Here is a 16,440-nt window from a genome sequence, read left to right as displayed (position 1 = left end):
GATGTCCTTGTTACAGTGTAATTATACATTTAAGTACAATGGTGTTAATTAACAACATGTACTTAGGGTTTGGTTTAGGGATAGTGGCATTTAATTATGCAAAATTCACTGTTTTTTTATAGCAAGCACGGTCAATCCTTACAATTTAGTCAACCAACCATTTAAATAAAAAAAAACGAAACTTTGCATTGTGTACCTGCCCGCACTAAAAATAATGATAATAATAATAATGAAAAATAATGAAATAAAAGTATTTTGAATGAATAATATACAGATAGTGAGCAAAGAGAAATCCCTTTATAATCACTGAAGTTATCAATCACTTAGCATGAGCTTACTTCTGAAAAGAAGATATGTTAAGAAATGTCATAATTGAAGTCAATGGTAACCAAAACTGTTTGGTTACAACATTTTTCAAAATGTTGTCTTTTGTGTTCTACAGAAGAAATTCATATAGGTTTGGAACAACATGAGAGTGAATAATTGATGAATAATTGATTTATTTTTAAATTAAGAGTTGTGGTTTTGTTCAAATCTCTAATCTCAGGTATGAACAATAGTAATAGTAATGCAGTACTATCACGGTTATCATTTAAAAGGATTCCCCAGAGTTAGAAAAGTCCATACATACCATTCTCATCTCCGTGCGTGCCATAACTCTCAGACGCAGCCAATCTGTCTTACCTGCTCAATAAGTGACAAAATAATGCCAACATTTTCCTATTTACATGTTGTGATATGCATAGTTACATCGTGTACTAAGACCGACGGAAAATGAAAAGTTGTGATTTTCTAGACCGATAAGGCTAGGAACTATACTCTCATTCCTTCGTAATAATTAAGGAACTTTGCTGCCTTACCATGGGTGTAGCAGGCGCAATGATATTACACAGCGCCTGAAAATAGGCTAACTTCCATCAACATTACCAACATGACAACCTGCTTGCACAGGGAGCATGCTGGGGACTATTTTCAGGCGCTGCGTAATATCATTGCGCCAGCTGCACCCATGGTTATTACGCAGGAATGAGAGTATAGTTCCTAGCCATATCGGTCATTTTTCATCGGCCTTAGAGAACACGATGTAACTATACACATCACAACATATAAATAGGAACATATTGGCGTTATTTTGTCACTTATTGAGCAGTAGGCTAGCTGGAGCCGTTTACCTTCAGCCTTTGTGCTAAGCTAGGCTAGCGGTGGGTGTGCGTCAGACAGAGTTATGGCACGCACGGAGATGAGAATGGTATGCCATTTACCATTTACCATGTATGGGCTTATATAACTCTGGGGGATATGGTGAATAAGCTAAAGACCCATAAAGTCAGCGTGTTCCTTTAAATAATGAACCATAATTATTTACAGTGTTTACAAATCTAGATTCATGTTTATTATTAAAAAAAAAAAATTCTTAACTGCCAATTCATGTTCTTATATAATACATTAACAACAAATTTATACTTGAGTCTTGAAATGTATTAGTACACCCAGAAATTAACGGTAACCTACATTAAAGGTGCAGTGTGTAGTATTTATGAGGATCTATTGACAGAAATGCAATATAACATACATAACTATGTTTTTAGTGGTGTATAAAGATCTTGCATGATGAACCGTTATGTTTTTATTACCTTAGAATGAGCCATCTCTATCTACATACTAGGGCTGTAATCTCCCAGTCGTTCTGGCTCGACCAAAATTCTGATTGGTCGATTTTTTCCCGCGTTCATTTCATCAGGTGGAAAGCACTAATTGCTAATGGGGTGTTTTCAGAGCACCCCTGTTTCACAGGTAACAGTCTGTCTTCAGAACACCCCCCTTTCACTTATTTTGGATTAGCCCAACCCACTGGAGAAGAGAGACAGATTGAAGTAACGTTAGGCTATACTTTGCTGTATATTATTTATTTAATTGTGAGAGCGTTTTCCTAGTCAGTCCTCTTCTACCATGTCAACAAAGACATCGGCAGTGTGGCAGCATTTTTTTAAATAGAAAATGGGGAAAAAAGACGAATGCAAATTTTGCAAGCAACAGTTTGCATATCACAGTTCGATGACAAACATGTCATATCACCTAAAAACGGTAAGCTAACTTGTCAGCGTTAGGTTGCCCCGTTTGTTTTGAGTAGGCTATATGAACATATCAGAATTGCCATATTTCAATGTTTTTTACTTGGAGCCTAAAGCGCGATGCGCTGTGGCCACTGTTGGTATTAGTTTTGAGCCAATGTTGTATTTTTCAGTTATGCACTTTATTTCGTTTCTGCTCTTGATCTGGCTTGTTTAATAAATATTCCTTTTTTACTAAAGTGGACATGCCTTTTGTGTTTAAGAGTAAAAGCTTTAAGTTAATAGTCTATTTGTGTCTCAAATAGACTATAATAGGCTGAAATTATAGTGTCTGTCAGTTATTATAATACATATGACAAAAACAATTGTCTAAATTATGTTGCATATTCCTCAAAAGTTCTTGTGATGATATCACTAGTTGACAACTTAGTACTATATTTTCAGAAATCATAGGCTATGATATTGCGCAGGTGCACGTGATGCAACGCTGTCAGAGCCGACAGACTCGTGTGTCAGACTCATTTCAAGTGCAAAAGAATCAGGTCAAAAACGATTTAATATACTACAAATAGCCTAGTAGTTTTTTATGTTTATTTATAATTAATTTAGGCAGACAACAAGGCTACTAAGTACTGCGCACAGTGCGCAGCTAATTCATTTAACGTTTTTTTTCCCCAACGTCATTTTTAGTCGATTTTTAGTTAAAAATTTCAGGACTTCAGTCGGCCAAGATTTTCTTTGGTTGATTACAGCCCTACTACATACACCGCTGGTCCCCTTACAGTGAAGTCGCCATTTTGCACTGTCAAAGTTCTACAGGAGCCCTAAATGGACAAACTGCTCTACAGAGCGACACTAGCTACTCTCTTCTGTCTCAGAGGACAACATCTTTGTCCTGTGTCGGCCACCGTAGCTTCTCTATTTGCTTCGATAGGGAGGAGGGGTGAGCGGTTGCAATTCTCAACCTCACCGATAGATGCCGCTAAAATTTACACAGTGCACCTTTAATAAATGCTGTAGAAGTTGTACAATTAAAAAAATGCATTGTTGTTCATGATAATTAATGCATTAACTAATGTCAATAAATTGAACCGTATTATACATTTACATTTTTTTACATTTATGCATTTGGCAGACGCTTTTATCCAAAGCGACTTACATTGCATTCAAAGTACACATTTTTTTACATTTTTTGTCAATTCTTGCTTTCCCTGGGAATCGAACTCATGACCTTGGCGTTGCTAGCGCCATGCTCTACTGTTTGAGCTACAGGAAAGCATTATATTATAAAGTGTCATCTTCAAAACTACCTAACAAACAGATTCCTTTTACTCATCCTAATAGCTGATGGAGATCTTAGCAGTGACAGTATTGATATCTAGACTAGTACCATCACACACACACACAACCTCAAAGGTGAAACATTATCCCCTAAACATTAAGTGTACAGCCAACAATAATATAGAGAAGCTGACACATTCAGTCCTCTGACATAAGCAGCACAGTTATTATCTCTGTTTAAACATTGAAATTCAGTAAAGATGTGACAGCAGGTGACCTGAGCGCTCTGCCATAAGCTAAAGGACACAGTAAGAGGAACTGATTTAAATCTACTGAAAAGAACATGTTATTGTGAAGTGTTATTGAAATGCCAGCCTGGTTTAATTTTAGTTTGTACTCTCACAGGGGAGAGACAGTGAGATCCAGGCACAATGGCACATGTCAGCAATGACAGGACAAACATAATGAGAGCGTTCCCCCGCGGCCTGACGTGCGTCGGTGTGCGTGTGTGTGTAAGTGAATAAGAGAGACATAGGTTTACTATACAGTGTCATGGTCTGAACGGGCACAGAGGAGAACGCACACGCACACCTCATCCAGGGGTCAGCTTCAACTAGAATCTCTTCGGGGAACATGGGTATGAATATTAATTAAAAGAGGGCTGTTTGGAGTGATTGGGCCCCTTTGTTGGGCTCCTGAGTGTATTAGAGGTGGAGAGACTGATGCTGACTTTCTCAGTCTGAGCTATTGTCTCCAGCCACGCGCACACGCACACGCCGTCACTCACATGCACTGAATATCTGCTCAATGTGGTAATTAGAAAGAGCGAGAAGTGAGAAGTGAGGAGCAATCTAGGGGGTATCTGGGGGTTAGCGAGCAAAGGCACAAAGTCCCTGGAGGAATGAGACGAAGAGGAGAACAGCGACATGGAGACTGAAGGGACAATGGCTGATCTGATCTGACTGTGCTCACAACATACACAGACATACACAACATGAGAAGCACTTGTGTGAGTATACACATTCATGCAGACAAACAAACATGCACACAAATAAAATCACAAGATACAAATTAAAACATACTTGCGTGCTAACTCCAAAGTCACACAGCTTGACCTGACCCCGTGTGTTAACCAGCATGTTGGATGGTTTCACATCTGCGCAGAGAAACAATGCATTATGTCAGCATCAAATACCACTGTGACTAGATTACTTCTGCAGTTCAATCTGGTAGAGAGTTTAACTTTTAATGTAAATGTAACCAATACTCTTTGCATTAAGTACAAACTAACACTCCTTTTATTAATAGTTAACTCGTTAATTAGTTTGTCGAAGGCAAGGATTAAATTGCACTGTGATGCTGTGCGTGTCATTTCTGTCAGTTTTGAAAATATGAGGCACAATCAGCAAATTAAAAATGAATAAACAACAAATGTATAACACATTATTGTGTCACACAATACATAAAAACAAATCTGACTCTGTATATGTCTAATTATAAATACTTGATTTCTGTAATATGATTATATAATTTAGATTGATCTGTAGGTCATTACTACCCAACGTGTCTGTTTTTACATACACTACCGCTCAAAAGTTTGGTTTCAGTAAGATTTTTTTCTCTTATGGGGGTTTTTGAGTCTCTTATGCGCACCAAGACTACAGGCAACAGCGAAACTGTAATGTTGTAAAATATTACAATTTAAAATAACTGTTTTCGATTTGAATATATTTTGAAATGTAATTTATTACTGTGATGGCAAAGTGAAATTTTCAGCAACCATTCATCCTTCAGAAATCATTATATAATGATTTGGTGTTCAATAATCATTTCTTATTATAATCAATGTTGAAAGAAGTTGTGTTGTGTTGACTTAATATTTCTGTGCAAACCTTCTTACATTTTTAATTTGATGAATAGAAAGTTCAAAAGAACAGCATTTATTTGAAATGAAAATCTTTTGTAACTTTATAAAAATCTCTTTATTGTAACTTTTGATCAATTGAATGCGCCCTTGCTGAATAAAATTATTAATTTTTAAACAGTGTACTTAATTGACTTACTAAGTACACATGCCTAAATGACATAAATTAAGTGATTATTGTTATATTAAATTACTATTATTTCAAATGTTTTACAAGTTACATAAAAGTGTCTCTCTCACCTCTGTGTAAAATCTTCAGGCTCCAGAGGTATGTTAATCCTTTTACCACCTATTGACACACACAAACACACATACTCATTGAAAACAAACTCAGAAGAGACTCGGTATGAGTGTGTCTATATCTGCTGTCTGTAGAGGATAGAGCTGTAAATTATCTAAACAGTGGCATATCTTTGATTATTGTGAGAAAGCGTGAGGGAGAGGGTAATGAGGGTCAGAACCGGGAGTAAATGACAATTCAGCACTAATAAAGTGTTACAAAGAAAAAACACACATATACAGGGCCGAGGGCTGGCGCGTGCCTATAGGCGAACTAGGCAGCGGGCTAGGGAATTATTGCACTTATAAATCAACCCATTAGTTATTTTTAAATCCAAGTTAACTTTCCTTCATTCTACCTAGTAGTACCACTCCCGCCCCACTTTTACAGCGACATGCAAAACACTCTGATGTACATCCAAAAATATAATCTAAACAAAAATGTATAAAACAAAATCTGGACATTAATACAAAAGATGACGACTTTTACTGCTGGTGATGACTAATGATTTCAAAAGCCCGACATGTGCTTCTGAAAGGTAGGCTTACGCATATGTGAGAGAAAGCGCGGGAGAAATCATGTAGCTCACCTTATTGCTTGCATAATATTGTTGTACGCAATATATTCATATTTATAATATTTTTAACCGCTTCGATGAGCTGTGCACGCAGAAGAGACGGGATTTCGAGTGTACAAGCACCGCTTGCATACCACCACTTCACCTCTACTATAATTAATTTGCCACTTTTTATGTCTCTCTCATTGAAAATGAACTAGAGACTTGTGGTTTCCGCGTCTCGTGTAGTCTAGAGTCCAGTGTGAAAATGTCTACGTCAAATTTGTACTGCTGCCGGCCAAATTTATCAGCGGCCCAAGGGGAATTCTCTCGAATCTTCCATTGTCCAACTCTGGGCCTGCATATGCTGAATATGCTTATTATACTATATAATATAATAGAGAATAATAGCTGCATTTGCTTTTGCTTTTTTTTTTATGTTGCAGAATAAAAAATAAAATAAAAATAAAAACATGCTTGTATGCTTTTATTTTAGAGCAATTTTATCAATAAACAAAATCTTTCACATGCATCTCAAAGATCGTGTTTAATTGTGAGTGTGAAGTGGGGGCGGCACAACAATGTTTTGCCTAGAGCGGCAGTTGAGCTTGTGCCAGCCCTGCACATAGAAGTCAAACAGGAGTCTGAGCTGTAACACATTCTTGGATATGCCAATATCTCCCAGTTTTCAAAATTCTCTGATATGCTTACTCGACAAAAGTTTCAAGACTTGAAAGGACTTACTGCAACAGCAATCCTGCCCAAAACATGCTCTGGGATTCTCCAGTAGACATCCAGAGAGCCGCCTATTTCAAAAACAAATAATTCAATTAAATTTGTTGATACGCTGAGTGAACTTCCTGTGCAAATGTTGCCTCCCAGATGCCTGACAATGTCAAAACAGATGAGACTCACCATCCATAAACTCGGTGCATATTGATATTCTGTTCTCCACAAAGAAAGCACTGTAGAACTTTATGATGTACGGAGAATCACACTGTAAACAGACAATCAAATATATCAGAACTATCACAAATCAACTCACTAACCCTATCACTAACTTTATCAAAAATGTACACTACTGTTCAAAAGATGCTGACCAAGGCTACATTTAATTGATCAAAAGCACGGTAAAATTAGTACCACTGAATTATTATTGCCATTTAAAACAACTAGTTTCTGTTCTAATATATATTAAACAAACATGTATTATACATATGAATGTTGAAAACAGCTGCTTAAAATGGAAACTGTAATACATTTATAGGATGCTTTGATGAAGTAAGTTCAAAAGAACAGCATTTATTTGTGTCCCTGCTGAATAAAAGTATTAATCTTGGTAGTTTGAATGGTAGTGTATGCACATTTATAGAATGAGGAATCTGTGCTAGTTTTATGGCAATATAGTGATTTAAACATTTCTTTATGGTTATAAAGAACATGTATTTATACTTTTACAACCCTCTGCAGACACACTGAAGCTTGAGTCACCATTGGCTAGTACATTTTTTTTTATTTTACTCACCAGACTTTTTACATGAAATACAAGAATTTTTTAGATGAATCCTTAATTAAAGTTACAAGAGTTATTCAGTCAAGACCGTTGAGTGATTTTTTTGTTTGATTAACATTAAAAACACAGACAGCAGGAACATTAGGCTGCTGTCACTTTAAGACATATTGCATGGATCCAATAAATTGATACTGTACACATGTGTTTTTTTTCTCTACTGTTCACAAGGTCCTAGAAAGACACTGATTAGCTGGTTCAGGTGTGTTGTTGGAGCTAAACTCTGCAGGACCGTGGCCCTCCAGAGCCGAGATTGAAGACCCCGGACTTAAGCCATTACCGACTATGTTTACTAGGCTACTCGCCAAGACAAACATTTTGACACAATTTTGTGCAAAATTGTCCGATTTTTAAGAGAGCTTAATTCAGTATTCACATACTGTCCGACGCGGTTTTCTGGGCGCGTGCATCGGGTGAGAAGTTTGCGCACACAAATTGTTACGCAGCAAGCGCAAGTTATCGTTCACGTCTTCTTGCGCTTGAATGTTTAAATCGTCAAGGCTTAAAAATGCATGCAAATGATAAACTTTCATGATGCAGCACTGGTCCGATCGGGACAGTGACAGTTCAGTCAACAAGCCCTGCATTGTGTACGTGTGTGAGAGAAAGCGACAGAGGGCACTCTCAGCCAAGCGACAGTGCGTAAAGCTCAGTGGGAAATGAATTTATACCAGCGATTAACGTATTTTTTTGCCGCTAACTCAAGCGACAGTACTAGCCATTGGCTAATTAAAGATTTTTTTTTTGTCGCCTCTAGAGAAATTTTGGTCGCATACGTGAGTGATTTACTCGCATTGTAGAGGGTTGTTTTAGGCTAACTGTTTATTGACTAATTTGCATGGTTCCCCTGATGGTTGTCAATGATACCTTATTATTGAGAAAAATATACCACTGATGAAAGGATGAGACTAATTGTTTTCCTAAGTATTTGGTTGGTAGTTATTTATAGTAAGCCATGTAATGCTAATGACGCAGTATTTCATTCAATATGTGAAACTGACTGATTATGCAATGTGATTGGCTCGTTGCGGCAAAAGGTGACTGGTATCAATTAAACTCTATCTAGCAGCTGTTGTCAGAGCAGGTTACTAGAGCAGATGGACTAAACTACATTGGCACTGATCGTTGAATAATTCATGATACTTCTTTCATACTTATCACGGTCATACACCTCAAATACACCTAATCTGAAATCTGAAACCACACACAGCTCTAAACGAATTTGGTTTTCACCTGGAAAAGGACTCCAAACTTAATCAAGAACAAAGTGAGGAGTACAGAGCAAATTATTTAGAGTATTAATGTGTGTTACTTTTAACTCTCAATGCTATATTCATCTCTCACTCAAGTATTGATATCTTCAAGGACAGAAAACTAACAAAAGTAGTTTTTGAAAAGTAGTTGATCACACTGGGTCTGCACATTTACGAAATTAGGTCACTGCTTTTATCCTCTGAAAAGAGGACTATAGATACAAATTAAATAATCAAGCACAGAGAAAAAAGGTTCAGACCTTATAAAGGATCTCAAGCTCCGACATGATTTGCTTCTGCAGCTCCACCGTGATGTCGAGAGGAATAACCTGGAATACAAGCATAAGGCCCTCGTTTGAACAAACACACTCAAATTAAACTTGATCAAATGTACAACCCATTTACACCCAAACAGAACTCTTGAGCTAAAGAAATGATATCAAACCACATATGCAATAATAGACTCTTTACACACACGTGTAATTCCTTTACCCAACAATTTTACATCAGGAAAATAGAACTTGCAAAAATAACTTTTCTGATTGTAATCATCTTCATGAACTGCATCAATACTACGGTTTCAGCTCGCTTAGAGGTTGAGAATGGATGCTTGAGAAACATGCATGAAGAGTTTCTCTTCAATCAGTATTGACGGGAAAATCAACCGTCTTCCGTTTAAAAAAGCAAAAAGACATTCTAAGGCTGTACTTTCATCCAATATTACTAAAGTTTTGAACTAGAAACATGTTTTTTTATGTTTTTGTTGCAACCAAGGCACTTGCTCTCTCTCTCTTGCCCACTTTTGTAATGAAGCAGTGACTAGCTAAAATGCTTCTTTAGTTAAGGCTAGATTATCAGCCTCCCACTGAAATAATTGATTACAGGTAAGGCAGTAAGGCAAGGCCACACAGTTAAAGCTCAGCAGAGATCACTTACAGCCTTAGCCAAATAGATAGCCCTGCTCGAGCAAACCCAGGCAGTGCGCAGACGGAAAGATGAGCAGACACAGCAGAAGAAATGAAAGGAAAGGAGGACAGATAGGAGATAAGACATAAGAGAAGTGAGAGGATAACTAAACAGATGTAAATGAGGATGATGAGAGAGGGGGAGGGAGAGGGATAAAATGTGAGAAAAGAACGGAAGAAATGACAGAACAGAGAACGACTAAGATGGAAAAAGAAAGAGCCTCTCCGGCGTATGAGGGTCACAAGGTCTCAAACAAGCTTAACTGTGGCGGCGCGTGCAGGAGTGCTGGATTTGCTCTTTTGTGCTCTTCAATTAGCAGAGCACTATTAACATCTCCAGCAGTTATTCATCGCATCCTGCCGTAGTAAAGTCCACCTGTAACAGAGCCACTGAGGTCTTGCTCCCAGAGTTCACCTCTTCTGCACTGCAGATTCTTTTTTTTAAAAAGCAAACTGGCTGTTTGGTTTTCTTATCCATTAGTTGAATGTGAGTTATTATATCATATGTTGAGTCTTTGGAATGTTTTTATGGTTTTCATGTGAGCCAAGTAATTCTGAACAATAAGCCAAAATGCAATCACAAAATATGTACAAAAATGTTATTATTTAAGGTTACTAAAGAGCATCGGTGAATTCATTTCACTTCATGTTATGTTTGAGCGGGACGCTTTCAGTTCCAGAGCTTGAGGTTCTTAAGCTTATAGACATATGTATAGTTTTACCTTCACTGCTACAATTCTCTTCCCAAGCAGGTGGTATGCTCTGTCAAAAAGGAAATAGTTATGATTAATGTCAATGCACACATTAATGAATAAACAAACAAATAAATGGTATATACACACTAATGTTAAAATGCTTGGGTGCAGCAAGATATTTTTGATTTTTTTGAAAGAGCAAGGACACATTAAATTGATCAAAAGTGATATTAATTAAAAAGACATTTAGACTGTTACAAAAGATTTGTATTTCAAATCAATTCTGTTTTGAACTGTTTCCACAAAAAATAAGCAGGGTTTTCAACATTGATGATAAGAAATCTTTCATGAGCACCAAATCAGCATATTAGAATGATTTCTGAAAGAAAATCAATTCACATTTATTTGTATATCGCTTTTCATAATACATATTGTTTCAAAGCCGCTTACAGTTCTACATAATTGTTTCTACATAATTTAGAGTAATCTGTTATCACATGACTGTATCCAAATATATTTCATATGTCAGATATGTACAGTTCTAAGATAATACAAATCATGTAGTTGCCTAACATCATTAATTTAGGCAGAAATAATGTGCTATCATGTGATACTGAAGACTAGAGTAATCCAAAAAAAAAGAAAAATCCAGCCTTGCCATCACGGGAAATAAAATATATCCAGATAGAAAACAGTTTTTTCGTATGAATATTTCACAATATTACTGTTTGTATTGTATTTTGATTCTTTCTGAACTGCAGCAATGGTGATAGACTTTTTTTCAAAAATATTACTGGTCCCAAAGTTTTATATAAAATACATTTTACTTAGATATGTTATCTAATGCATTTAAGCATATTAAAAGTGTCGAAATACTTTATGAGGCCAAAAAAATTCAAGGATAGACAATCAATAACTGACATTCAAGGATGGAAACTATGTTTTTGAAAACTAGTTGTGTTTAAATCAGAGCAACCTGAGATGTACATCTATATGACTAAGTAAGACACTTAGGTGCTTTTTAAACATTTGTATTTATTTACAGATTATCAGCATCTTAATCGCTACAAAAAAAAGAGCTCAGAGGAGGGGTGTCCTCATCCTAAGTGTCAAATGCAGGTGAGGTCAACCTTGAGTCAGTCACCTGCGAAACCTCAGACATTCTGAGCTGTGGAGCGTTATCAGCTCCGTTCCCGTTTCAGTGTGAGCTCTCCCAGACAGGCCTCCTGTTACAGGTCGAATTAACGGCAAAGCCGCAATTATTTAATTATGATCCTTGCTCATTCCGAGCAGTGGATCTGGTTACTGCAGTAGGTGCTGAAGAGGGTTTGGGTTACAATAACCCACGGCACGGTCCATTCCACCAGATAATATACTATAACAACAGACAGCTGCCAAACGAGGGTGGATTCAACAACACAGGCGCACTGTGTGTGTGTGAACACGAAACAAAAACAAAAGAAAGAACAGAACAAGAAAAATAATGATTTGATTATGATGTTCTGTACGTAGGTGCGTATACATCTGCAGTAAACTAATTCGTAATGGTTTGTGTTTGAGTTTGAGTGCATGTGATTTATGGGAAATAGATGGCTGATCTTGTTACAGCTCCAGACACCTCGTAACTCCAGCAAGCCTTTAATTAATGTCGCTCTAAGTGACGCGACGGCTAACTTCCCTCATTTAGGGCCGACGACACTCGATCCAATCTCACCTCACAGTCCTCTGCAGGTACACTTTACACTTCGGAAGATTCTGAGCCATACAAGATACAGAGCATGATTTGCCCAATATGTGCTTATTGGGAACACATATTATTAAATTAATATGCATGGAAAATTAAATCTCAAAGGCCTGGTTTCACAGACAGGGCTTAGATTAAGTCAAGATTAGGCCTTAGTTCAATTAGGACATTTAAGTATAGCTTTTATAAACGTGCCTTAGAAAAAAACTGGGACTAGGCTTAAGCCTTGTCTGTGAAACCAGGGGAACGTTTTCTAGTAATTTCTGATCAATTGAATAGTCAAACTCAAGCGATATCACCTGTTTGAGGTGGTACGGCTTAATGGGTAGTGACGGGTAAAGCTCAGGCCTGATTATCGGAAGTCGTCCCACAGTTGCTATAGTTCCACACTGTGCATTTAGCGATTCATAAGCCATCACCATTGTGCCCTTGAGCAAGACACTTAACCTTAGGTCTTTCCATGGGGATTGCCTGAGTAATATGTATGCTTTAAGTTGCTTTGGATAAAAGCATCTGCTAAATGACTACTAACTGCTTACTAATGCCAAGTTTGCCAAACCCAACCAATGATGTCGTCTAAATGGTCGCTTCAGGACATCCTGAACAGTAATGGATCCTTCTAAGCCCATTAACAAAGTTCAGCTAAAGTCCTTGAACTTTGACCCTGCTGAGTAGTCATGCAGGGATGATTTAAGACTGACAGACGCATGGTCAGAGCGAGGCGACGTAGTGACGTGTGGTCCTGACCCCCGTAAATGTGTCCCTATTCTCTGTTTGTTATTTACACTCCAGAGCCCAAGGTAATGAAAGCTCTGTCATGCAGTATTCATGGACCTCTAGAAGACAGCCATCCCATGCATGTGCGTTTGCAGACGAACACACACGCACACAACCACACAAACAGGTTTCGATTACAGTGGCCAATGCGGACCAGACAGTTCTCTCCGTCTCTTTCTCTATGCCATCTAACCTGAGATGACCAGATGATCACCTCACCTGAAAAGAAAGCCATAAAGAGAGGTGCGCGAGAAGAAACAGTCTACACCAGTGGTTTTCAACCAGTGGGTCATGACCTAAAAATGTGTCGCAGATTAGTTCTAATAGGATACATAACAATCAGTAGGGAAAGAACTATGCTAAATGGAAAATAATTACAAATAATCATTTTATACATATATGATTTGTGATTATTTGCATTTAACATCGTTCATATACAATGTATGCAAGTATGTATGTGTATATTATATATATAAATCCATATCTTTTGTTGTTGATTTCACAGGCAGTGTCCAATCAAACTACAGTATTTTGGTAATGTGACATGGACAGGTTGACGTCCTCACTGAACAAAACAATACATGGTGAAAGACAATATGAACTGGATTACATTAATTATGCGTTGACTTGGTTTGTACTGACCATAAGGTGTTTATGAGAGGTGAATTATTGGTTGCCAAGAGCACAAAACCAATTCAAGAGAAAATGTAGAAAGTGGCATTTTCCTACAATCTATGCAAATAATTTTTCAGAATTTCAGTCTATAAATGTAAGAATGTTTAGTTTACTTTATCTTTTCTTGGATATGTAAGACACAGGGTTATAAACACAGTAACACAACATCAAGGGGTTGCAGGTTAGGTAAAAGCCTTACAAAAAATATTTATTTATTCTTAAGAAAAGCAATTTAAGCAAATACCCTTGGCTCCATCCAATGTGCAGTCTGATGGTCACAAAGGTATGTGTTTTGCATAAAGGAGAGTGTGTGTATGTGAGTGAGCACTGTAGAGGTGATCGAGGACAGCTGTGGAGATGGATGGGAGACTGGCCTAAATTTCCCTACGAGCCACATCAGAGATTATATTACATTACATTTCACCTGCCGCTACCTGTACTGCACTGCAGCTGTCAGTCTGAGCAGGAAACACAATAACTGTTTCCTTTCTTTAAAGATCATGAATATGCAGTGAAAAATAAATAAATAAATAAATAAAAACCAACATTCCTGGTATTATGATCTTTTAGAACAAATTATACACCTCTTTGATATGTGAGATCAAAGTTACCATTAATTATTAATGGATGTTCCATATAGACTTAAAAAGGAAATGTCATATATGTTCAGAACAGGTGTATTTCTTATCCATCATTTAAAAGAGAAAAAAAATGGTTTGAATGAAGAGATGATGAATGCAAAATTCAGCACTTTCTTTTGTTTGAGGGGGAAAAAATAATTCTAGGCAAACACATTTAGTGCTGAGCTTGTCAGACTGCATTCTTGTTTGGGTTGCAGTATTGGCTTTTTTAAAATGGTTGAACAATTTCCAACAACACAGAGGTGCGCTCCTCCAGCAAGAGAAGAATAAGATGAAAGCCTATGTTAAAAGTACAAAGACCCTTGTCAACAAGGTTCAAGAAATTAATAACATTAATTGTGTGTGTGTGTGTGTAAGACTATGGACTTGTCATGTCCTGTCCTGTCCAATCACTTTATCTTTTATGCTGGGTGTATAGTTTTGATAAGAAAGGAGCTTTAGAAGGGTCAAAAAGAGTCACTTCAACCTAAATCAGCACTGTCCTTTACTCCGACGTCTCAAGTATTGAGAAGGTTTTGAAGGATGTCTGAAAATACGAGCAATGTAAAACAACCTATAGATTGTACTAAAGGTTGAAGAGGCTGACCACAATCGCTCTAATTAAAATCTCAAAACACGAGAGCAGCACTTACTTGTAAACCGTTCCACCATTTCCATGGCCAAGCTGCTCCTGGTACTGGAGGTCATGTTCATTTATCTAAACAAACAAAGAAGAAGAAAAAAAAAGATACTAGATACTGTTTTTATTCAAGGAGAGAAAAACTCTTCAACCCTACTTTATATAAATAACGTAAAGCATCTTCAAAAGTGTGTTACTATGTGTGTCAGTGTGTGTGGTTTCTGTGCATTTATTTGTGTGGGTATGTGTATGCATGCATTGACAGACATCTTTTATTTCTTAATAAATGTGTAGAATGGTAAAACAAACTGAAGTTAGTTAATGATGAATTAATTGAAAGAGCGAAAGAGCGAAAGAAAGAAAGAAAGAAAGAAAGAGCGAAAGAAAGAGCGAAAGAAAGAGCGAAAGAAAGAAAGAGCGAAAGAAAGAAAGAGCGAAAGAAAGAAAGAAAGAAAGAAAGAAAGAAAGAAAGAAAGAAAGAATTTAGTAAAAAGTAAAAGAGAATTAGTAAGAGCAACAACCAAGTGGTCCTAAAAAAACTAAAATCCCACTGTAAGGTCATTGGAAGTTCAGTAGTGGACAAAAAAGGAGGATCAATACAACATTTCCTGTCGAATATATAAAAAGGCGACAGCAGCAAGGAGAGTGATAGGAAGTTTAATGATGATTTGTTTGCCTATGCTGTCATGTTCGACTTTGATAAAAGCTGTCAAAATGGTAATACAATACAGACCCTTCTGGCACCAAGAGGCCAGTGGGACCAGTATGTTTTAACATGCAGTCAGTTTTATGCACACAAGAATGCCCTCCATCTTTATTTCCACCTCTTGATTTCTTTGAATATAAAAATAAAATACAGGCTGTGGGATCTTAATTCTCAGCGGTTCAGATTTTCAGCCTGTGAGTAAGACTGTACAACAGTGCCCAGTTGCTACAAACCCTTTAAGTTAAAAAAATAGGGTTTGTAACATAAGTGGTCTGTAACAACCAGCTGCAGATTCCATAGGGCCAGAGTATCTCTAAGGCTGACAAAGCACAAAAACGCTGTGGAAGGTCACTCTGGTAATCTTCTGACCTGACCTGTAAATGCTAATTCCAGGAACAGAGGATTTTCAGATCCAGCTTTGAACTGATTCATCCAGTCAACAAATTAACTCCCACTCGATCATTGACATTAGAACAGAGTTCAGAACAACTCTGTTTACTTTCAAATCAGAGCCATCAATGAAATGTATAACAGCCATGAGGGCTGTTGAATGCTTGAATCTGAATGGTTGATGAATTTAAAAGAAAAAACACTCAATATATATAAAAACCACAATGACATTGCCAAGCACCAAGCAAATAAATATATTAGGATAAAAATTACGGACCCACTTTATATTAGG

At 37.1% G+C, this 16,440-nt stretch overlaps 1 protein-coding gene across 2 annotated transcripts in view; it reads right to left on the bottom strand.

The window, feature by feature from the left end:
* The window catches only part of map2k5 (mitogen-activated protein kinase kinase 5), a 70,873-nt gene that overhangs the window by 34,952 nt on the left and 19,481 nt on the right, over positions 1 to 16,440 (bottom strand). For both annotated transcript variants that reach the window (XM_079845530.1, XM_079845531.1), the window contains exons 8-14: positions 15,066 to 15,130; positions 10,624 to 10,663; positions 9,197 to 9,265; positions 7,029 to 7,110; positions 6,858 to 6,919; positions 5,518 to 5,566; positions 4,436 to 4,509 (exon numbers count right to left, since the gene is read on the bottom strand). In XM_079845530.1, the coding sequence (XP_079701656.1) occupies positions 4,436 to 4,509; positions 5,518 to 5,566; positions 6,858 to 6,919; positions 7,029 to 7,110; positions 9,197 to 9,265; positions 10,624 to 10,663; positions 15,066 to 15,130 (441 nt within the window). The remainder of the gene's footprint in view (positions 1 to 4,435; positions 4,510 to 5,517; positions 5,567 to 6,857; positions 6,920 to 7,028; positions 7,111 to 9,196; positions 9,266 to 10,623; positions 10,664 to 15,065; positions 15,131 to 16,440) is intronic.

Source organism: Gobio gobio (genome assembly GCF_949357685.1).
Source record: "Gobio gobio genome assembly, chromosome: 2".
Taxonomy (NCBI): Eukaryota; Metazoa; Chordata; class Actinopteri; order Cypriniformes; family Gobionidae; genus Gobio; species Gobio gobio.
Note: the sequence above shows the minus strand (reverse complement) of the source record. Positions and strands in the feature narration are given on the sequence as shown.